General features: G+C 34.6%; 1 protein-coding gene across 1 annotated transcript in view; it reads left to right on the top strand.

Annotated features, from left to right (window-relative positions):
- RIPPLY2 (ripply transcriptional repressor 2) overlaps positions 1-25,020 on the top strand; it is a 55,932-nt gene that overhangs the window by 18,240 nt on the left and 12,672 nt on the right. The window contains exons 3-5 of the mRNA XM_049772585.1: positions 4,504-4,561; positions 8,690-8,794; positions 10,842-10,958. Of these exons, the coding sequence (XP_049628542.1) occupies positions 4,504-4,561; positions 8,690-8,794; positions 10,842-10,958 (280 nt within the window). The remainder of the gene's footprint in view (positions 1-4,503; positions 4,562-8,689; positions 8,795-10,841; positions 10,959-25,020) is intronic.

Below are 25,020 nucleotides of genomic sequence, written 5' to 3'. Positions count from 1 at the left end.
ATAGATGAGTGAGACTATTCTGCGTCTATAATTATGTGGATTAATATATAAGTTATAAGTATGTGGATTAATATATAAACACTTCTCAACTACTGGACTAGAACCAATTCCAAATATTGCTTATATTGAATATTTGCAAATATTGCTTATATGCTGACTTATTTCACTCAACATAATAGATTCCATGTACATCCATGTATAGGAAAATTTTATAACTTCATCTCTCCTGCTACATAACTAAAATGAGAACTCTATATGTTTCCCTCATGGGACCTAAGTAATCAGACCCTGATGTTGACAGTTATATATATTTTTTTTAGTTTCAGGTGAGTGCAATTGGATTATTCAGGAGGGGCAATAATAGAATTGATCAAAGTTGCTTTTCTTTTTTTTTTTTTTGTTTGTTTGTTTGTTTTTGTTTTTTGGGGTCACATCCGGCAGCACTCAGGGGTTACTCCTGCCTCTACGCTCAGTAATCTCTCCTGGCAGGCTCGGGGACCATATGGAATGCAGGATTCAAACCACCGTCCTTCTGCATGCTAGGCAAATGCCTTAGCTCCATGCTGTCACTCTGGCCCCTAAAGTTGCTTTTCAACAACCAGTGTTTATGAGTGCTTTTATGACTTCATTTTTTTTTTGGTTCATTTTCTTGTGTACCCCAGACTGATATTCTCATCCAGAGTGTTGTAGAGCATTCAAACAAAAATGAAGTTGTTAGGACAAAGATTTTAGATAAATAGAAATTCAATTTACTAAGCTTTGTATGACTTAGGCAAATTGCTTTCTTCTCTGTGTGAACTGGGGATAATATAAGCAACTATTATCTATGTTAATTAAGTGAAAGCATATTAACAAAATGTCATATGTTGTTTATCTTGTGATAAGCCCTAAAATATTAACTACTATTTTATTTGTGTTACAGTTGTGACAAAAGAGAGGGCTGTTGAAAAGAGGCTTTCACAAGCTATTAAAAACATCCATTCACTTCAGTTTCACTTCAGTGAAAAGCAGCACTATTATTGAGTTGAGTGCCCACTACATTGAAATAGGCATAATTATTTTGGGTATATCACAAGATCTTTGTGAAAAGTCTCAACCATTTGAAATTTACTTCTGAAATTTCTAACCTTCTTTTTTATATTATCTAAAATATGTTTTATTTTTATTGCCCCTCCAGTTCAAAGACATTCACTGAGCCACTTTTCAATAGATGCAAATTTCCTCAACAAAATACTGGCAAATAGGATCCAATGCCTCATTAACAAGGTCATACACCATGACCAAGTAGGTTTCATTTTAGAAATGCAAGGATGGTTTAACATACGTAAATTAATCAACATAACACACCATATCAACAAAAATATAAAAACCATATGATCATATCAATAAATGCAGAGACAGCATTCAATAAGGTCCAACACCAATTCTTGATAAAGACTCACATAAAAATGGCCATGGAAGGAACTTTCCTCAATATGGTCAAGGCCTTCTACCACAAGACAATGGAAAATATTATTCTCAATGGAGATAAACTAAAAGCCTTTTCTCTAAAATCTTGTACAAGTGCTAGAAGTTCTTGCCATAGTGATTAGGCAAAAAAATGATATCAAGGGCATCAACATAGAGAAAGACTAAGTCAAGCTCTCACTGTTTGCAGACAACATGATACAATATTTAGAAAAGCCTAAAGAATATACCAAAAAACCTTTGAGAAACAAAAGATTCATATAGCAAAGTGGCAGGCTACAAAATTAACACACAAATATCAAAGGGCTTCTTATGCATCAATAATGATAGAGAAGCAATGTATATTAAAAAAGCAATCCCATTCACATTAGTGTCACACAAACGCAAATATCTTGGAGTCAACTTAACTAAAGATGTGAAGGACCTATACAAAGAAAACTACAAAACACTGCTTCAAAAAATAAAAGAGGACACAAGGAAATAGAAACACATACCCTCCTCATGGATTGGAAGAATTAACATTATTAAAATGGCAATACTCCCCTAAATATTGTACAGATTTAATGTAATTCCTCTAAGGATACCAATGACATTCTTCGAAGAAGTGGATCAAATACTCCTGAAATTCATTTGGTACAATAAACAACCACAAATAGCTAGAGCAAACCTTGGGAAGAGGAATATGAAAAACATCATTTTCCCCAACTTTAAATTGTATTACAAAGCAATAGTCACTAACACAGCTTGGTACTGGAATAAAGAGAGACCCTCAGGTCAGTGGAATAGACTGAGTATACAGAATATCTTCCCTGGACATAAAATAAATTAATATTTGATAAAAGGGCAAGAAATGCAAAATGGAGCATGAAAAGCCTCTTCAACAAGTGATGTTGAAACAACTGGCCAGCAACTTGCCAAAAAAAAAAAAAACAACACAGACTTTCATCTAACACCATGCACAAAGGTCAAATTCAAATGAATTAAAGACCTTGATTTAAGACCTGAAAGCATGAGGTATATAGAAGAACATAGAGGTAAAATACTCATGTGATAAAACATCAGCCATCCAATCCTGAACCCCGTATCCCAATTTTAGAACTGGCACAGTTCTCTGCAGCAGCATTAGGAAGTAAACTCCCCCACCCCAGCAGAGTCTTTAATACCTATCTAGTACCAACTTGACTAGGATAGGTTCATAAGACATCCTGTTTACAAGAAATCAGCAACAATTTGATCTAAGGGCAAGTTGCCCTACCTCATCACCTAGTGGTGAGAAGAAATCAGAAGACACTCTGTCCTTTGATCTGTGCAAAAATCAAGATCACTAAATACAGAAAACTTACTACAACAACCATGACTGAGCAGAATATCTGGAACTATAAAGAAGACTCTATCCTAGACTTCATCCTAAGATCTGTGTAAAAATCAATATCTCTTATTAAAAGGACTGAATTTGACCCCATAACTGAGCAGAACATTTCCTGGCACCATAAAGAAATACCTTGAGGTTCGACAATGAATATGTCCGATCCTTTAGTTAGTCTCATGACAGTATATTTCAAGAGTGGGGACACCTGTATCTCTGAGGCCAAGTGAATTTTATTTCTAATTTCCCCAGTACTTACTGTGCCTATGCAAACAACCAAAACAAAACAAAAAACAGAAACAAAACAAAACAAAAAACTTTGCCACACCAGCCTCCCCTTTTTTCTTTTCTTTTTCTCTCTTTTATTTTTTTTCTTCATTTAAATTTATATTTATAGCTTCTAGACAGGGGCTCCCACCAGCTTTCTTTCTTTCCTTCTTTTAACAGAACCATAGATCATGAATCTTCTTGTTCTGCCTCATATTTCTTTGGCTTCCTTCAATTTGAGGAAAAAAAAAAGAAGATGGTACCAGGGGCAAAGCAGGCTCATAAGCAGTGAATGGAAATAAAAAATTATCTGACCTAAATACCCAACCCAACCCAAAGTTAACCACAATTGAATTAGGAGACCCAAACTACAACAAGATACATCCAACAGGGACCTGTTACACTAACAGTCCAGGGGGCAAAGGGTGGAGGTATGGTATGAATGCTGGGAACAGTGGTGGGGGTAACATGGGTAGTGGGAATTGCCCTAATTCACTGTTACTATGTACCATAAATATAATTGTGAAAAGCTTGAAATTTAAAAAAATAAATAAAGGAAATTTAAAAAATAAAACACCATTTTATTTGATTTTAACTGGAACACTATAGCCAGATATAACAGATTAAGTTAGACTTATATAACCTAATGGGAGCAAAAATAGACTGTATTTTAAGGTGTTTAAGATCATTCAGGATATTGAAAATTTTGGAATAGGCTACTTGAATAACAAACAGATGTTTGTGTCCAGAACTCTCCAAACCCATACATTGACCAACATAAAGGTTCTCAGGAGAGTGTCTATATAATGATACCCACCACACATTCCACATTTCTAATATAGGCTTACAACTTGGCGTTGAAATCTGGGAAGAATCGACATACCTCTTGAACTACCCTATCTCCTCTTTAGATGATTCTACCATTGATTAAATAATCTAGAAATTAAAATAATTGGGTTAAAAATAAACAAGATTATCTACAATGTTCCTTTGATAGTTAAAAAATAAAGTGGGGCTGGAATGATAGCCTAGCGAGAGGGCATTTGCCCTGCAGATGGCTAACCTGGGCTCACTTCCCAGCATCTCATATGGTTCGCCATCTCACTGTCAGGCATACTTTTTTGAGTTTAGAGCCAGGAGTAAGCCAGAGCATCTCCAAGAATGGCCCAAACCAAAAACAAACAAACAAACAAACAAAAAATATTGAAAGTTACAAGATTTAACCTGGCAAGGAAAAATTTAAATTCAAATATTAAGAAAAATTTTTATTCTCTACAGATAGAAATAAAGTGGAATTTTTATGACAAGACATTGTAAATTCTGTGCAAAAGGAATCAAGTACATGCTATCTAAGACCAAAAGTTTAATGTCTGTAACTTAATGTTTCATGACACATCTACTAGCAAGATAAAACCTGCTGACTGCTCCATGTGGGAGCACTATATTTTCCCAGGTATTTGTGTGAGTAACACTTGCTTGTCACATACCACCTGGACCATGTGGGGCTTTTATTAACACAAGCAGGCCAACACCAGAACTTTCTGTTTACTTTGTGAAGTATAAATGTTTACCAAATCTGGTCTAGACTGCGTAGTCTCCAAAGAGTTTGGTTGTGGTTCATACTGTTTTCTTAAATGTGTTTTTATATGGACAGAGATATCTGGTACAGAAAGTGCTGAAGTCACTTGCATGTTCTATTTCTTATAAGCCAGGCCTCAAGAAAAGGCAGAAAGTAGCAGAAATTTTCTTATCAAGGATAAGAACTATAACATTATAGCTTATAAAGTATGCAGTTAAGTCTTTAGGAACACTTTTTGAGTCAAGTGATTTTTAGAATTATTTCCCCCAAGAATCTTCTCATCTAGAAAACAAAACAAACAAAAGTCTCATCTTAGCAAAAGTAACATTTATGTAAAGACAAGACACTAGTTGAAACAACTGGGAAGCATTTGCTGTTTACCGGTCAGATATCTGAAGCATTTGTTTCCCAGAAAGTGTGGCAAGATCAAGTGAGGTCTTTAACCCTGTGGATCCAAGAATCTGATGCTTTATATTCCTGTTTCAGTGAATAAAACCTAAGTACCTGTTTCAGAGACAGAATCTATGGGTGAATATAATTAAATTCTTTGTAATATAATATAAAAAGAAAACATTCTTACTAAAGAATATATTCTTTGTCTTTTATGTTCATTTATATGTGAGACATATTTTATATAAATATCTTATTTTATATGCATATGTATATGCACATAATATTGGCCATACTTAGCAAGTCCAACCACAGAATTTATTTGCCCTCCCAGGTTGTTATAAAAATACATATGAACCTTTCAAGTATTTATATGTATTGTTGAACTAAGTAATTCAAATTTTTAAAAAGATTCTATAGTGAAATATTATGAAAACTACAAGTAAAAATTGGCTTTTATAATTCTTCTCTTATTTAAAACATTTTTTTATGAATAGTATGAGCATGCACAGTAGTTTGTTTGATTCTGGTTAGAAAGAACCTTTTGCTATTTTCCCCTTTTACTATTGACGTCATTTTAGTTTAATTATACTTTTTTTTCCCTATCTATAGTTTTAAATATAAACATTCTAAAAAACTGAAAAATATAGAAATTATTAAAGAATAAAACTCACTTATAATTGCAATCCCACTTATAACAAGTTTTATAAGTAGGCCTTAATAATAAATGAATATATGTACATAATAATCCCATACTGGTTTACTTAAAAATTTAATTCAAACTTTTAAATATATTTTTATTTTTGCTTAACTGAAAACTATGAAATATTAATTAAATGAGCCCAATATTTAAATTGAGTGCATTGTATTATTCCTTAAGCAATTTCAGTATTATAAACCCTGCAATTTGTTTCTAGATTTGTGTTCTTACAATTAACTGTGAGAAATATTTCATACATGAATTTTATTATATTTTATTAATTTTGATAATATTAAGAACTAGTATAGCTAAATAAAATAGAAACTTCTTTTAAGATCCAACATATATTTGTCTTTATCTCCTTAACTTATGTGTGCATCTACAGCCATGTATAACACTCTCTAGTTAATGTTCAATCATTCTCATGATCAGTCCAATGCCCAGGATTGTAGACAAGCCTCAGGCCCTTCCGTAGGTCTTAATCTAGAGACAGTTTAAATTCAAGAAAACAGTATCCAGAGAAGAAGTTAATTTGTCCCCACCGTGCAGTCTCAGTTGACCTTTGTTTTTTGCTTAGACTTTCCTTAAGCAGACTCTGAGACAGAGTCAAATCTTCAGAAAAGATTTAAAGATTATTCTTAGAATTGGTTGAAGTTGTTCTAGGCTGTGCTTTTCTTTTTTCCTCTTTTTTGGTTTTTGGGCCACAGCCAGTGGTACTCAGAAATCATTCCTGGTAGGCTTAGAGGACCATATGGGATGTCAGGGATTGAACCTAGATCTCTGTCACTTGCAAGGCAAACGTCTTATCTATGTTATCGCTCCAGCCTCATGGGAGGAAGTAGCATTAGTGTAGAGAAAGCCTAACTTTTAACATAACTTGAAGCCCAAACCAGGTGAAAATTACCTCACCAGAGAAGACTGATTAGGATTACTTTTTTCAAACCTAAATAAAGCATTTCCATTGGATAAGTATATGAAATGATACTCTCAATTGCCATATAGTAACACCTATTACAGTTTGGTGATTTCTATAAAACCTAGAAGAAAGATAATTAAGGGGGAGCTATTTCCTGGCATGCAGCCTACCCAGATTCAATGACCAGCCTCCCGAAGTTTGATTCCCAGCACCACATATTGTCCCCTGAGCCTGGATAGGAGTAAATCTCTGGATTCAAAGTTTGCTGCAAAGAAAATAGTAATTCAAATTTTATTGAAATAAAATAGAACACAAATATTCTATATTGGAAAAAATAGGCACACAGATAAATGTTTACGGTTCAATGTAAAAGAACAGAGATCAGAAATGAAAACAAATGTATATGGGCAGTTATTTTATGACAGAGGAGCCAAGAGCTTTTCGTGGAATAAGAAATGTGTCTTCCTGCCCACAAAGACAGTCAATATGTTTGAACTGTGCCAGCTCCATAGATTCACTCTTTTCTCAAACAAGATGATAACCAAGCCGTGAAAGATCATAGGTACACTGGACCCATGTAATGTAGCAGAAAACCGGTCATTTCTGGAGGAGAGGGCAGGTCAAGAAGCCATGCCAGCTGCCTCCATTACCCAGAATATTCCTGGCTTACAATATTTGCATTTTTGTTCATTTTGTCAGTAATGCTGTTGCTCTTTGAGGCTGTTTGTAATTCTACATAAATTTTCTGAATTTTGTTCCATTTTGTGCAGAATGACATTTGAATTTTGATATGGATTGCATTGATTCTATATTTTGCTATTTTAACAATATTATTTCTTCCAGTTGATCAGTACAGAATATCTTTCTACCTCTTATGACTTCTATTTCTTTCAATATTGTTTTATCATTTTCATTTTGCATGATTTGATTTCATTGGTTAAATTTATTTCAAGGATTTAATTACTTTGAATAGATTTATGAATAGAATTATTTTTCAGTTTTTTTCTTACAGCTAATTCATGATTTGTATGCATAGAAAATCAAGTATTGTGTATATTGATTTTGAATCCTATCATTTATTTGTTTTTTTGAGGGGGGCACACCTGGCAGTGCTCAAGGGTTGCTCTTGGCTCTGCACTCAAAAATCACTCCTGACAGGCTCAGGGGACCATAGGGGATGCCAGGAATCAAATCTGGATTTGCTTCAGGTTGTTCATGTGCAGGGCAAATGCCCTAGAGCTGTGCTATTGCTCCAGCCCTTAGTTTGTATTTATTTTTATCCCTAAAAGCTGTTTGCTGAACACTTCAATTTACTATATATATTTTCAGGTCATATAAAAACAATTGTTTTGCTTTTTCCTTTTTAGTTTGAATTCATTTCATAATCTTAATTTACTTGCTAGGATATATAATACTATGGTGAATAGTATTAGTGAGTGTAGTCTTTGTCTAGTTCCTAATCAGAGAAAAGATCTCCATTTTTGTCAGTAAATATCATGTTAGATTAAATTTCTTTTATATGCCATACTATGATATATTCATTCTATATCTATTTTGGTTTTTTTTTCTGTATATCTTTGAAGATACGTTTTTCCTTCTATATTTGATATGTCTATCATATGGTTATATTTGCGTATGTTGAGTGATACTTGCATCTTAGAATAAGTCCAACTTATTCATGATGTATGTCACTTTAAATATAATGTTGATAGTAATGAGTAAAAGAAATAGAATACCTGTCTCGAATACAGGCAAGGGGTAAGGAGGAGAGACCTGGAGGGCATTGGTAGTGGGAAAGTTGCACTGGTGTTGGAAGGTATTCTTTTTAATAACTAAAACCCAACTACAAGCATGTTTGTAATCATGATGCTTAAATAAAGATATTTTAAAAAAGAATACCAGATAACACCATCATTCAGGTTTAGAAAACCTATTTAGGTCAAATTAAAATGAAGCACTGGAATCATTTACAGCAAAAGTCTTCAACCCCTTTTACATTTTTAGATCAGTAGCAGCCCCATATGCCAGTTCACAGACCAACAGTTAAAACCAAGTGGTACAATAGTGGCTTTCAACCTCTATACATCTGCATACCGGCACCAATATGTGGTTTGGTGGTTAAAAACCACTGATTTAAAAAGATATTTTAATATGTTATTGATATCATGATGGGTCAGTCCTTCCAGCCCTCATTTCTATTGTCTCTGGGTATTATTACAATGGTGTTTTTTTTTAATTTTTCTTGAATACCACAGATGAGTGGAACCATTCTGTGTCTATCTATCTCTGACTTATTTCACTCAGCTAATAGTTTCCATGTGCATTCATGTATAGGAAAATTTCATGACTTCATTTTTCTTGATAGTATTCCGCATACCACAGTTTCTTTAGCCACTCATCTGTTGTCAGGAACTGGTTGTTTCCAGATTCTGGCTATTGTATTATATATATATATATGTATATGTATATCTATTGTATACATACATGTATGTATGTTTTGTATGTTTATTCTGGCCCATGATATGAAGCTTACCACAAAGAGTCGTGAGTTCAATTAGAGAAATAGCTACACTAATAACTATCATGACAATGGCAGTGAGTGAGAGAAATAAAAATCCTGTCTCAAATATAGGCAGGGGGTGTGGGAAGAAAGAAGATGGGAGGCATTGGTGATGGGAAGGTTGCACTGGGGGGTGTTCTTTTTTATAACTGAAACCCAACTATATATAGTAATCATGGTGCTTAAATAAAGATACTATTACCAAAAAGCATATTGTTGAATTCATTTGCCAGTATTTTTTGAGACATAGTGATCCATAATTTTCTTATTTTATGTTGTTTTAATCTGGTTTAATAATTGGGATAACAGGCTTTATAGCATGTATTTGGCAGTTTTTCCTCCTTTTCAATTTTAAGGAAAAGTATGAAAGGTTATAAATACTAAATATTTTATTTTATTTTTTAGTCTCTAAAAGAACACCCCTCCCTTCACCAGTGCAACATTCCCACCACCAATGCCCCCAACTCCTTCCCCCACATCTCCTGCATGTCTTCAAAACAGGCATTCTACTTTTCTCATTCATTACCATTGTCATGATAGTTGTTAGTGTATTATTTCTCTAACTGCCCTCACCCCTCTTTGAGGTGAGTTTCATATTGTGAGCCAATCCTTCTGGCACTCATCTCTGGGCACTATCACAATAATGTCTTTCATTTTTCTTAAAACCCATAGATAAGCGAGACCATTCTGTGTGTGTCTCTTTCTCCCTCTGGCTTATTTCACTCAACATAATAGTTTCTATGCCCATCCATGCATAGAAAAATTTCATGATTTCATGTCTCCTGACTGCTGCATAATATTCTGTTGTGTATATGTACCACAGTTTTTTTAGCCAGTCATCTGTTGAAGGTCATCTTGTTCATTTCCAGAGTCTGGTTCTTGTAAATAGTGCTGCAATGAATATAGGTATAAGGAAGGAATTTTTGTATTGCATTTTTGTGTTCCTAGGTTATATCCCTAGGAGTAGTATAGTTGGATCATATGGGAGCTCAATTTCCTTATTTTTTGAGGAATTTCCATATTGTTTTATATAATGGCTGGACTAGATGGTATTCTCACCAACAGTGAATGAATTCCTTTCTCTTCACATACCTGCCAGCACTGTTTGTTCTTGTTCTTTGTAATGTGTGCCAGTCTCTGTGACATGAGATGGTACCTCATTGTTGTTTTGATTTGCATCTCCTGATAATTAGTGATGTGGAACATTTTTTCATGTGCCTTTTGGTCTTTTGTATTTCTTCTTTGAGAAATTGTTCATTTCTTATTTCCATTTTTTGAATGGGTTAGGTGGTTTTTTTCTTGTTAAGTTCTGTCAGTAACTTGTATACCTTAGACATTAGCCCCTTGTCTGATGGGTGGCTTTTGTATCCTCAGCTCTATTTCCTTTGAGGTACAGAAACTTCACAGCTTAATATAGTCCCGTTTGTTTATCTCTGTTTCCACTTGTATGGAGAGAGCTGTTTTCGCCTTAAAGATGCCTTTAGTCTCAATGTCATGGAGTGTCTTACGAATGGGTTGTTCAATATACCTTATAGTTTCAGGTCTGATATCTATGTTCTTAATCCATTTGGATTTGACCTCTGTGCATGGTGGTAGATTGCTGCAGGCGTCCTGCGTCTCAGCAATTTTAGTGGGGTGGAGTCCTTCATGAGAAGAAAGCGGGAACATGAAGCGGCCGAAGGGGATAATGTGGAAAAAATGAGCACACACACAGTTTGTAGGGTCAACACATCTTCTGGCGAGAATGAATTACCAGTTTATTTAAACAGGGGTGTTTATAGGATAAAACAGTCACAGGTGCAGAGAAGAATGATTACCTTAACAAGGCAAAGTTAATTGTAAAAGGAAATGTAACAATTAGGACAGTTTTTAACAATCAACGTCAAATGCAAAACAAAAAGTTATGAAGAAGTAGGAAATATCTAGAAACTTGATCTTCACTGGGCTAGGCTCTATTATAGCCCAGAGTCTGTAATTTAGCTTTGCCCTTTATTACTGGAAACTTCAACTGCAAGGACATTTTTGAAAAGGAGAAAAAACATTGTCTTAACTTATAGGTTCTAAATATTATCCAGAAAAGGGCTTCTCTTGAAATCTCTGGTGCTGGAATTTCTGAGCCAACTTATTTGATAGAGGCCACAAAGAGAATTACAAAGGAGAGATAGCCAAATGACCGAAAATGTAATGCCAAGCATTTCTACGGAAATTCCTCAGCCATCTACACAGAGGGAAAAAGGAATCCTCAGCAGGCCTTTTGAGGAACTCCGTGGGGGTTAGTTAAGTTCGCCCCACCAGGAAAATCTGAGGATACATCTGGTGGGCTGAGCTTCCATAAAAGTTTATGCCATGACAGTATATGGAGATCTGTGTTCTCCTTTTTTGCAAATGGCTGACCAGTTGTTCCAATACCACATGTTGAAGAGGCTTTCCTTGCTCCATTTTGCATTTCTTGCCCCTCTATCAAAGATTAATTGATTTTATGTCTGAGGAACATTTTCTGAATACTCAAGCCTATTTAATTGATCTGAGGGTCTGTCTTTATTCCCATACCAGGCTGTTTTAATGACTATCGCTTTGTAATACAATTTAAAGTTGGGAAAGGTGATGCCTCCCATACCTCTTTCCCCAAGAGTTTCTCTAGCTATTTGTGGGTATTTATTGTTCAAACTAAATTTCAGGAGTGTTTTATCCACTTCTTTGAAGAATGTCATTGATATCCTTAGAGGGATTGCATTAAATCTGTACAATACTTTGAAGATCATTGCCATTTTAATGATTTTAATCCTGCCATTCCATGAGCAGGGTGTTTGTCTCCATTTCCTGTGTCCTCTTTTATTTTTATTTTTTATTTTTTTATTTTTTTAGCTTTTGGGTCACATCCAGCAGCGCTCAGGAGTTACTTCTGGTTCTATGCTCAGAAATCGCCCCCCCACCCCCGCAGGCTAGGGGGACCATATGAGATGCCGGGATTCGAACCACCATCCTTCTGTGTCTAAGGCAAAAGCCTTACTGCTGTGCTATCTCTCCAGCCTCCTCTTTTATTTCTTGAAGCATGGTTTTGTACTTTTCTTTGTATAGTCCTTCACGTCTTTAGTTAAGTTGACTCCAAGATATTTGAGGTGGTGTGACACTAATGTGAATAAGATTGTTTTTTAATGCCCTATTCTTCTCTATCATTATTGGTGTATAAGAAGGCAATTGATACTTATGTTTTAATTTTGTAGCCTACCACTTTGCTATATGAAATATTGCTTCTAGAAGCTTTTTGGTAGAGTCTTTAGGGATTTCTAGATATATTATCATATCATCTGCAAGCAGTGAGAGCTTTATTTCTTCCTTTCCTACCTGGATGCCTTTGATATCTTCTTTCTTGCCTAATTGTTATGGTAAGAACTTCCAGCACTATGTTGAGTAAGAGTGGTGAGAGATGGCAGACTTGTCTTGTACCATATTTTAGAGAAAAGGCTATTAGTTTATTACTACTAAGAATAATATTTGCCATTGGCTTGTGATAAATGGCCTCAACTATATTGAGAAAAGTTCCTTTTATTTCCATCTTGATAAGAGTTTTTATCAAGAATGGGTGTTGGACCTTATCAAATGCTTTCTCTGCATCTATTGATATGATCGTGTAGTTTTTATTTTTCTTTTTGTTGATATGGTGTATTATGTTGATTGATTTACGTGTGTTAAACCATTCTTGCATTCTTGGAATGAATCTTACTTGGTCGTGGTGTATGACCTTCTTGATGAGGCATTGGATCCTACTTGCCAATTCCATTCTCTCCTTTCTTCTTCAATGCTTAAATGTTTCCTTGCTCATCCTTTGAATATCATTTGAGTTCAATTGTCCTTTTGGGTCTGTGACCCCCTACTATACATTCAATAAATTTCCTTTTTCTTAAGTTAGTGAGAGAAGACTGTTAGAACAGTTACTGAACAAGATAAAGACAGAATGTGAAGTGAGATGGTTGAATCAATTTTACAATCACCCACCTTGAATTTATTTGAGCCCATGTAACTCTACACTAGTAATATGCTTAGGAAACTACTGAATTTAACATCCAGCACATATAATATGAATTAGCTAAATAAATCAGCTTTGATGCAATTTTTCTAAAAATGATGTGAATAAATAGATCTTCTAAGTTCTGCAATGGCAACTTTTAATAGTAGTCTTAATAGTAAAAGAATAAACATTTTGGATTTTATACTGACCTAGAAATCTAATTTATCTTTAATGATATATCTGGGAATATCTAGAAATTTAGATTACAAACATGTCTTTACCTCATTTGTCTCAAAATCTTTTTTCACACATGATGAACAAACAAAATCCATACTTGTACAAGGTCAAGGAGGAGTAGATGAAGAATCAGAAACTGACTCATCATTTTGAAGAAAGTTTCAGCAGTGGGAGAAGGCACAAATTCATAAAAAGCTGACTTTATGCTTCAAAACTCTGCAGGCCTAAAATGAGTCAACTGCTAAGTAGGACAGGCAGTGGTGGCAAAAACACCAGAGGGCCAGATAAATGTCCTTGGCAGGCTACATATGGTCGGTGAGCCATCATAGTTTGAAAAGCTCTGGCCAGGAGTAACCCCTAAGCACCACTGGGTGTGACTCAAAGCAAAACAAAAGTTTAGTTTCAGTGTAATGTTGCTGGGAGGTGGATTTCTGGGCCATATTTAAATTTTTATGGTGGACTTCCATTATGGGAGTTGGTGTGTGATTGTAGACTTTCAGCCTAGTGAAGAATGAATTCTGTAACTGATATACCTCTCAGTTGACAGTCATTTGTTATAGAAACCTAACTTCCAATAGAAAGACTTCTTTTACGAAACCATGGACTGTTTTATTTTTTCCCTATATCTTACACTTAACTATCAAACTAATTTTGAATAGTAATATCTCTATATTTTGTTAACCAAAGTGATATTAATACATATAAAAGGAATGATGGCCATAGAAAGTCATCGTTTTAAATACATTATCACAAGGATTGCTTTTAGCAAGATTCATGAATAAATGTCTAAACAAGCAATGAACATTTGGTGTGAAACAGCACTTATGTAGTTTTAAAATATTTTGCATCTGATCACATTAATTACTAAGGAAAAATGGTTTATAAATGATGACCTATATAACACTATCTTAAGCAATTGAAGTTAATCTGACCACCAATAATAGTATCAAACTTAATTTAATCACCAAAAATAAGACAACTGCACCATTGGTTAAAAAATATTGATAAAGATACAACTGCACAACTAAGATACTCTTCCCAAATTTCTGTAGCCAATGTAGTCATTATAAATATAAGATTATTTGAAATTTTATGTGGAAATATCTACAACATAATTAATTTTGTTAATAAATAATATTAGAGGCCAGAGAGATAGCATGGAGATAAGGCATTTGCCTTTCATGCCGAGGGACAGTGGTTTGAATCCTGGCATACCAGAATGTTCCCTGTGCCTGCCAGGGGCGATTTCTGAGCATAGAGCCAGGAGTAACCCCTGAGTGCTGCTGGGTATGACCCAAAAACAAAAACAAAAAAAAAAAGAACTAATATTAAAGTCATAGGTAAAAAGAGAAATGGTCATAAGAAAGATTAAAGACAATAAATTTAATAATATGTACACCTGGGACATGAAATGGTGATGTTGAGGCAGTAACTGTACACAAAAACATAGAAATAAATAATACTGTAACCATGTCAGCTTGATAACAATATAATGTTTAGTAGATACTTTAATGGGACAACTCATGACATCTAAATATTTACAGAAAATTATATAATAACTGTTGTCCTACGAGAAAAATGGGAACAACTTGACCTAAGAGTAAGTTGTCCTACCTCACCAGCTAACGATAAGACAAAATCAGACTTGTCACCCTTTGGTCTATCCAAATGCCAAGATCGCGATTTACAGATGACTGGCTGACAGAACCATGGCTAGACTGTATGTATCCTGGGACCAATAAAAAAGCCCTAGTCTAGGGTGTGAGCTACGACCTGCACAACAACTATGATCCCTAGTTCCTAGGTCTGTTTGAGCCTATTGCAATGGAAGGGGACCTCTGGAAACATAATGGAAGACGCTATCCCAGGTCCCTTCCTAGGATCAATGCAAAGACCAGGACCGCCAACCACAGAAGATGGATTAAAATGACACTGAGGGAACAGAACTTCTAGATCCACAAAGAAAAACATAATCATAAGTTCAACTCCTTGACTCGTGCAGATACTGAGACCTCTAGATACAGAGGTCTGATGTTATCACCCAGGACGGAGCAGATGTCTTCCATACACCACAAAAGCACCAAGGGGAGAGTAAATGAACCTGAAAGGAGTCTATAGTTAATCCCATGACAATATACTTCAAGGGTGGAGAAACCCTGTATCTCTTAGGCAAAGGAAATTCCTTTTCTAATGACCCCAATATTTACTGTGCATCTGCAGGAGGGAAAAAAAGGCACAAAACGTTCTTTTATTATTACTTATCTATTTTTTTTGTTGATTTCATTGTTGTGATTTGGCTATTGAATTGGATGTCTCCATTTATATTTATTTATTTATTTTCTTCTTTTCTTATGTGCTCTGCCACATTTTTTTTTATCTCAATACCATGGCTTTTATATGGTGCTTACCCCTTTTTCTGTTTGGTTTTGTTTGTTTGTTTTTTTTTTTTTTGGAATGCTCACGATATTTTATTTGACAGTTCTTTATGTACTGTTGTGGTGTTTCACCTTCTTTTTCCCCTTTGTCTCTCAAACCAAGGATAAAAGCCTCTAGAAGGACTCCACCCATTTCCGGAGTATCTGATTCTTTTTTTCTTTCTTTTTCTCCAGGTTATTACTTTTCTTTTCTTCAAACAAAACCACATAACTTGAACTATCTAGTCCCGCCTCCCAGTTGGGGGGGGGTAATAAGGGAGGTACCAAGACCAAATAGGTGTAAGACCACTAAGTAGTAAGCTAGGCACAGAGGGGACCACTTATTCTAGCAGCCCTGGGGGTAAGGGAAGAGAATATGGGAAGAAGGACGGGAATGGAGGTGGAGGGAGGACAATTTGGTGATGGGAATTACCCTGATTTTATCTTAATATGTACCTAAAATATTATTGTCAATGAGATGTAAGCCACTATGATTAAAATAAAAATTATATTTAAAATATAATAACTGTTGTCCTAATGTAGAATGCTTGAATTGCTGTATTGTGAATATAAAATACACTTTCTGAAAGAGCTCCTCTTTGACTCAGAAGATCCATTTTCACCCCAAGTCAGTGCTCACTAAGGGAAAAAGAAACACAACCAAGTGGGGGACTCTTCCAGTCACCTGAGATGGGCACCACCCAGCCATACAGTTCCAAAAAACTGAAGCAGACAGATGACCAGCAGAAGGGGCCTCTTTGACTCAGAAGAGTATTTTGTAACCCATGTCAGTGTACCACTGTACTATTGCTCCGGCCCCTGCATCCTTCCTTTAAATCTGAATGAAAGACTGGCTGGGAGAAGTATTCTTGGTGAGGTGCTCATTTCACTGAGTTTTTTCATTAACATCTTACCACTACTTTGGGCCGGAGTGGTGGTTCAGCGGTAGGGCATTTATTTGCCTTGCATATATGGCATGTATGACTGACCTAGGACAGACTGATGTTCGATTCACTTGGCGTCCCATATGGTCCCCCAAGCCAGGAGCGATTTCTGAGTGCCTAGCCAGGATTAACCCCTGAGCGTCACTGGGTGTGGCCCAGTGAGCTCAGGGGTTACTCCTAGCTCTATGCTCGGAAATTGCTCCTGGCAGGCACGGAGGACCATATGGGATGTCGGGATTCTAACCAATGACCTTCTGCATGAAAGGCAAATGCCTTACCTCCATGCTATCTCTCCGGCCCCAATTCCCAATCATTTTAAATGTTTCCATTTAGAAAGGAGACCTATCACTTCCATTCACTTATAATTGATGAAGGAAGTCTTATGGCCTTGCTTTACTTCCAGGATAGAAATTAAGCTCACTCTATTATAAACTCAAGAGGAATGCACAGTAAGTGGAGATCTCTGCTAACTGGTTAGTGTTTTTTCTGACTACTTAATGATGAAAATCAAAACATGTGCTCCTCAAGTCTTGCTAGAAGTCTAGTCTAATTATCTTACTTTAAATTCCTAGCTCATTAAATTATTAAGAATCCTGGAGATTCTCAAGAAATCAGTTAAAAGATCCATAAAAATGCTTCCTTCTTTCTCAAATGTTTTGTTGAGATCTGATTTCTTTATTCACTTAAACAAGATTATTATTATATAATATTAAATTATAATATAATTTAATTTAATTATATTATAATTAAATTTAAGTATATAATTAAATATAATATAGTTAATATAAATAAAATATTTAAATAATATAATAATGATATAATAAATACTATTATAATATTATTATTAGACAAGATCATATTACAAGAAAGCACATACAGGGCAGAAAGGAAACATTTGTTAAGACAAATATTAAAGATATTTTTTTCAAAGACATTACATTAGAAAACAGCTTATTTTTGAGCAAGTAAATACCTTATGTTAATATGCTTATTGTTACTTTTAAAAGAAATAATAGCAATTTGTAATTTTAATTTTCCTATCTTTATATGCAATGCCTACTGATAGATATAATCTACATAAACATTTGGATCTTTGAGATCTTAATAATTAAAAAAATATTTTAGGTAATTGCCCTCAGTAATATTCTATTTTGTTTGAGTGCCGGGGTCTCACACTTTTGGTGCTCAGTGCTATTTTCAGCAATGAGGGACTATGCTAGGGATGAAACTCAGGACTGCATTCCTGCAGAGAATGAAACCCATCAAAGAGTCACACCCTTTGGCTCTATCTTTCATAATTTTTAAAGTTTAAAGAAATTTATAATGACAAGGTTTGAGAGCCACCATTTTGGTCAATTTTAATTTATTCTTTTTTAATATATTTTTTATTTAAGTAACATGATCATAGTTGGGTTACAGTCATAACCAGAACACGCCCCCCTTAACCAGTGTAACATTACTCCCTCCCCACTTCCCATCCCCTACCTGTATTTGAGACAGGCATTCTACTACAGTTATTTGTTTTTAAGTTCAGTAAGTTGTATTTTTTTTTCCTTAAAGGATAAGAGTAAAAAAAAATATAGTAAAGGTGTGATAGTGGCAATCGCCGTTGTTTGCATAGGTCCAGAAAAATGGGGAAAATAGAAAAAAATCCTTGACCTGATTACAAAAAGGCCTCACCACAGAAGTTTATTGACATAAGACCGACTCTGGGTTCCAGGCATACCAGTTCGTCCAACTTGAGTCATTCTCAAGGTCCCGGTGAAACTTTTTCACACTTTAGCTATTGTTGGTATCAGATTCTTATATTTAAAGACTCTAGATTCTGTGCATTTCTTTCATTGATGTTAGGCTGATGTGGAGCATCCTCTAGTTTCAGCATACCATTCAATGCGGAGCGATCTGCCCTGCATGCAGACTGTTGTTGAGTCTCTGGGTGTTGGGTGCACTCTTTGGAGTAAGTCAATGTCAAAGCAGTGGTAAGTCTTCCCTGGTAGAGGCTTGGATCCTGGTAATGTAATAGACAATTGTGGTTGTTTCCATAGATGGTATCCATTGTTCAGGTGTGTGTGGGCGATGCCCATTCTTCTGAGGCCTGAGCCAAACCATTATGCCAATGTTCAGGGTAGAAGGCCTAATTACATTACCAAATTTGTGTTCCCATCTCTATTAGATAAGAACTTGTTTGCATATGTATTATTTTCCCATTTTAATGTGCCAATGCAAAAGAGAAGCAATGCCACAAGATATTGTTGGTGCATCTGGGGGCCAACGAATAAAGTCCAACATTCCCCGTAATTTGGTACATACATGAAATCTATATAGAGATACTCTTCTACCAGTATTGCTTATAAAACAGATCTCAAAGGGGGAAAATCAAACAATCAAATAACAAATCCAGTAGGCAAAATTGTCACTATCTGAGGATATTTGAAAAGAGTTATAGATGTTAAGGGAATACATTTGAGATATACAAAGGAGATACACTTGACCCTTTTATGTTTGAAAAATAGTCAAGAGGAAGGGGGGTGTTTCTAAGACACCACTTTGGTCTGTGATTTGGACAAGTGAAGAGAGCATGGAGCCATGTCCTCCCTTTGTTGCCTGCTGAAGCTTCTGACTCCCCGAGAGGCTTTTGCTTCTTAATTGCTGGAAGTTGAAAGTTCAGCGGTCCCTTCCCAGCCCCTTGCAGGAACAAGGAAGCCTGGGTCTATTTTAAATTGCACTTCACTGGAACCCACTTGCTGGGACCCTGAGCAGTTGTTCAGGAATAATCCTGGGGACGGGGAGGAAGGAGAGAGAATGCTGTGGGGGACAGCTGAGGCTGCATCTTCACCTTATCTTGGCCAAAAATCCTACAGCATGGAACCTTGCCGTGATGCGTTGCCTGCTGAAGCTTCAGACTCCACCAAAAAAATTACTGTGAAAGATATGTAATCTACCTTGACCAAAACAAAAATCATTAGTACAGAAAAATGGTTAAATGTGGGGTAACAAGAGATGGGCGTGAGGGAGTAAAGGAATAAAACGAGCGCCTGGATGGCATTCAGATAATGACAAGCAGATGAAAAACACTGATATCCATATATTTCTCATAACCGCCCCTGCGCGGTTTCACAATGGACAGGTTTAATAAGAAAAATACCCTGGTAAGTCCTAATGCCAGAACCTATTGTGCTGCTATTCCCACCTCGCTGGCTTGCCACAGTAAGTGCTTGAGTTCCCCTTTCTCAACCCTTGTAATTCTCACCAAATTTATCTTTTCTGATCAATACTACTCAGGTATTATGTCTAGAAAGTGTCAGCCCGTTGTGGTTTTTATTAGTATTTAACTGAAAATTAGTGGTTAGTAACAGAGTTTACTTAGATCTACTAATTTTTTAATTGGATTGTAGTATTTTTGCTAAAAAAAAAGTAATAGAGTGAGTTTTTAATGTTATTTTAAACCCTTAATATATTTCACTTAACAAATATTCACTTGCATTATTGTACACAAGTAAATTGCCTTTATAGTTTATTAGTTCCTTTGCTGTGTATGCAGAAGCTTTTTAGCTACATACTCAATTTCTTTATTTTTGCTCTTGTTTAAATTTTGTGTCAAATCTAAATTATCTCCATGATTGATATCAAAGTATTATGATCTAATTTTTCTTCTGCTAGTTTTATAGTTTCAGAAGTTATTTTCAAGTCTTTAATTCCTTTTTAATTTATTTTTATGCATGTTATATCATCACATCAATGATAGAAAGAACTTTCTTTACCGATTGATTTTTTAAAAGTTATTTTACTTTATAGGTGCAGCATTATTTCTGAACTTTCTAATATGTTTCACAGATATACATACATCTTTTTATTCCAGTACCATAATCTTATTGTAGTTTTGTAATGTAGCTTAAATCAGTAAGCAGGATACTTCCAGCTATGTTCTTTTCCCCCCTGAAGCTTGTTTTAACTAATCATAGTATTTTGCGAATTTAGACATATAAAATTTAAGATTGTTTACTCTGTTTCTATTAAAAAGAAGCTAAGAATTTTAATAAAAATAAATTATATATGTAGATTTCCTTGGGTGATATGGGCATTTTAAAATATTAAATATTTCAATACCAAAAGCCCAGAATATATTTTCATTTATTTGTGCCTATGATTTCTTTTTCTGATATTTAAAAATTTTAGGACTCTTGCCTCCTTTGTTAAATTTATTCCCAAAGAGGGCTGTAAATCACTTGCCTTGATTGCATAAAGCCTTGGGTTTAATCTTTGGCACTACAGAAAATAGATATATTTTTAAAGTTAATTCCTAGATGTTTTGTTCTTGGGGGTTGGGGTGGGGTTGGACCACACTTGGTAGTACTCAGGTGTTACCCCTGTTCTAAACTCAATATCAATCCTGGCAGGGGACCATGTGGGATTTTGGGGATTGAACTCAGGTTGACTGTGTGCAAGGCAAGTCTCTTCCTGCTATACTATCTCTCAGGCCCCAAATATTCTATTCTTTTAAGGCAAGTGCAATTGAAACTCTTATTTTCTCTTTCTTATGTGGTGCTTAGAAATGCAACTGGTGTTTACATATGAATGTTGTATTCTGACCAACTTTTTTGTTTGTTTGTTTGTTTGTTTTGTTTTGTTCTTAGGTCACACTGGAGGTGCTCAGGGCTTACTCCTGGCTCTACACTCAGATATTGCTTCTTGCAGGCACGGAGAACCATGTGGGATGCCAGGATTTGAACCACCATCTGTCCTGGATCAGCTGCATGCAAGGCAAACATCCTACTGCTGTGCTATTTCTCTGGCCCTGACCAACATTTTTTAATTTCACTTATTAATTCTAATAATTTTGATTTTTTATATGCAATGTTATTTTTAGTGACAATTTTATTTCTTCCCTTTAATTTTGATACCTATTATTTTTTTTCTTACCTATTTTCTCTAATCATAAATGAGTAAACATTGTGAAGGTTGGGATCTTTTTCTTGTTTCTGATAACAAGTAAATTCTTAAAGATTTTTTGAGGCTAAATATTAAAAGATTGCAATGTTAGGTTGATATATATCTCCTATAGAGCCACTTGAGTTTCTATCATAAAATGGATTTTGAAGTTTTTTCCAAATGGGCTTTCTATATCAATTGAGATGATAATATGATTTTTAATCATTTTTTAAAAAATGGGTCATATCACATTGACTCTCAAGCATTCCTGAATGCATCTCATTTCTTTTAATCCATTGTTTAACTGAGTTTGCCAGTATTATGTTAGGGAATTTTTTGGTTTTTGATATTTTTGTACACACCCACTGGCTTTGTGCTCCCTGGTCTGTTCCACTATTTGTTTGTTTGTTTAGGTTTCATGTTTGTGACATCAGGGCAGTGCTTTGGGCTTGTTCCTACCTCTTCACTAGAGTTTATCTCTGATGGAGTTCAGAGGACCATATAAAATGCCAGGACATAAACCCATATTGGCCATAGAAGGGCCAAGGAAGTGCCCTACATGCTGTTGTATCTCTCCAGCAAATCTCACCTTTTATATTTTACTAAAACAAAGTATTATAAATTTACCTTATATTTAGTGCCTACCTACCTAACATTGTATCTGCACTTCACCTCTTCCCTAACCTTTGGATTTATGTACTCTATAAAACAAGTGAAATGAGTGAAAAATGTAAGTAATGGCTAAAAAATAAAACTATGGAACTATGCTGCTATATTATGCATAAAATTATAACAAAAATTACATGTTGAGCTGTTTCCATTTTGCATGTAACCTTATGTCTTTCTGCTCTTTTCAATGTACAGAGTGACCTCATAGAAGGTATGACTTATTCTCTACTTAGAGACTGAAGTGAGAAGCAGAAGTGTGAAGAAATGAAGAGAATATAATGACTCAGAGAGTTGCTTCTCCCATCATGTGCTTCCTTTATAATGGTGGTTTTGTCTATACACAATTAAGGGCACGTTTCAGTTCATACTCATGTATTTTTATTCATGACTTTGTGCATACTAATTAAGAAACATGGTATATCTGTTTAGCTAGATTGCTTTTAAAAAGATTTTACATACAAAGATATTAGAATTGTTTCTGAACTATGGCAGAATCAGATGCTAGCAATAAAATTTTAATTATGCAATTATGCTTTTACATGAAAAACTATTAGCAATAGAATGTAAAATTTGAATATATTATTTTCAAGGGTTCTATTTAGAGAAACTGGCCATCTAAAATTGAAATATAAAAATAAATAAAATAAAATTGGAATATAATGATTACTGCAAAATTCTGCCATTCACTAAATTACTTTCACATATGCAGTTAAAATGGCAAATTTGTATGACATGCAAAGTATATCTTAATATAAAACATGATTATATATATTTATATATAACATTATTTTAAATTAATTTCTAATCATTCCTTGTCCAGACTGAAAAAAAACTATATACTTAGTCAAAGTTAAGCCAACTTTAAATGTTTCTTCTTTGTGGATTATTAAAAACTTGTACATTTGAAAGGAAGAAACTTGTTATAGAGTTTTCTCTAAAGCATACATTCTATTTTTACTAGTTTCTGGTTTGGTTGGTTTTTGGCCACACTGAATGATGTACAGGGTTTACTCTTGATTGCACTTAGGAATTGTTCCTAAGGTAACTTGAGGTACTATATTGGATGCCAGGAATCAAATCCGATTGGCTGCTTGCAAGACAAATGACATATACACTGTACTATCTATCCCTCTGGCCCTGGTCTCTGATACTTTAATGCAACACAGTTTTTCTGAAGCTGTGATTAAAAGTATCAAAAGTAATAGAGCAACATTTTGGGAAAGATTGCATTAGATCTACAGTAAAGAGCTAATCCTCCAAACTATCAAGCACAGCAATGCTCAATTCTTCCCAGTAAATTTACCACTATTACTGATTGGTCAGAACCTAGTATGAAGTCCTCTTCATACTAGGACCATTATCAAAGAAGCATTTATATCACTTTAACTTGAAACTGAACTAAAGAGAAAGCAATGTGCCAAGTGACTAGAAATTTTATTTTGCATTATTGTAAAGTTAAACATCCAATGTAATAGAAACTTATTAGAAAGTCAGAAAACTAATTTTTCTTGCAATCATGCTAAATTTCTTTAATGAAAACAATTTCATTGAGATAGTTAATTTAATATAAACCTTTCTTTAGCCTAAAAATTTAAACTTTCAGAAAGTGAATTCTTAGTGATATGTGACATTTCTATGCTTCATGCATTTGAGAGTTTTCCCAGGTTTAAGATAACGATAACAGTTGTGGTTAAAACTGATTTAAACCCAAGCAGGGTGAACTCATGTTGTTTTAAACTCAGAAGGTGTTCACAGATGGCTCAGAGAGAATTTAGCAAGTCTGTGCTAATCACACTCATACATGGGAATATCTGTACCAAAAACATCCAGGCTTCATTATATCCCTCAAGTCATTTTTAACCTATTAATAATAACAATAGGGTACAAATAAAATATTCATACTTTAAAATACAGTTACAATTAGTTTTATACTATTAAGATAAAATATACTTAAAACATTTACATGTTAGTTTTATACAAAAAAAACTATTGTTATCTCAAAAATGTTTTATATTTAGACATTTATAAAGTTTATGATACCTCTAGTAGGTAAATTTCTCATACATAATAACTTACATAAAATAAAAATATAATGGATATACAATTATTTACTTGAAAAGTTTAACCTGTCCATTATGAAACTGTTTTCACCACGTTTATATCTGACTTCATATGTAATCCACTAATTAATATAATTTTGACATTCTGTATTATTCAGTAAACAGAAATCTGTATAACAAACAAGTGCCAGGTAGTTCCAGGTACTGTATAAACATTACTTGAGTGTGGAATATAAATAAATCTTGTTTGGATGATAGAAAATAACAAACACATGAAGAAAATAGTTGCAAAAACGGCTATTTATAGAATTAGAAGAAGTTTTAATACAAAGTAATTGAAAATAGTTTCTTCTAAACTGAATGAAAAAGAAAATAATCTAAAGAGAACACAGTAAAGCTGAGAGCTGAAAGAAAAACAGTTGAGAACTATTTTCAAATGCTATAGAAATCTTTCCTACTGTAGCTGGTCTATTTAAAATCATAGCAGAAAACATATAACTGAACTGGTTGATT

Source organism: Suncus etruscus, chromosome 4 (assembly GCF_024139225.1).
Source record: "Suncus etruscus isolate mSunEtr1 chromosome 4, mSunEtr1.pri.cur, whole genome shotgun sequence".
NCBI lineage: Eukaryota > Metazoa > Chordata > Mammalia > Eulipotyphla > Soricidae > Suncus > Suncus etruscus.
Note: the sequence above shows the minus strand (reverse complement) of the source record. Positions and strands in the feature narration are given on the sequence as shown.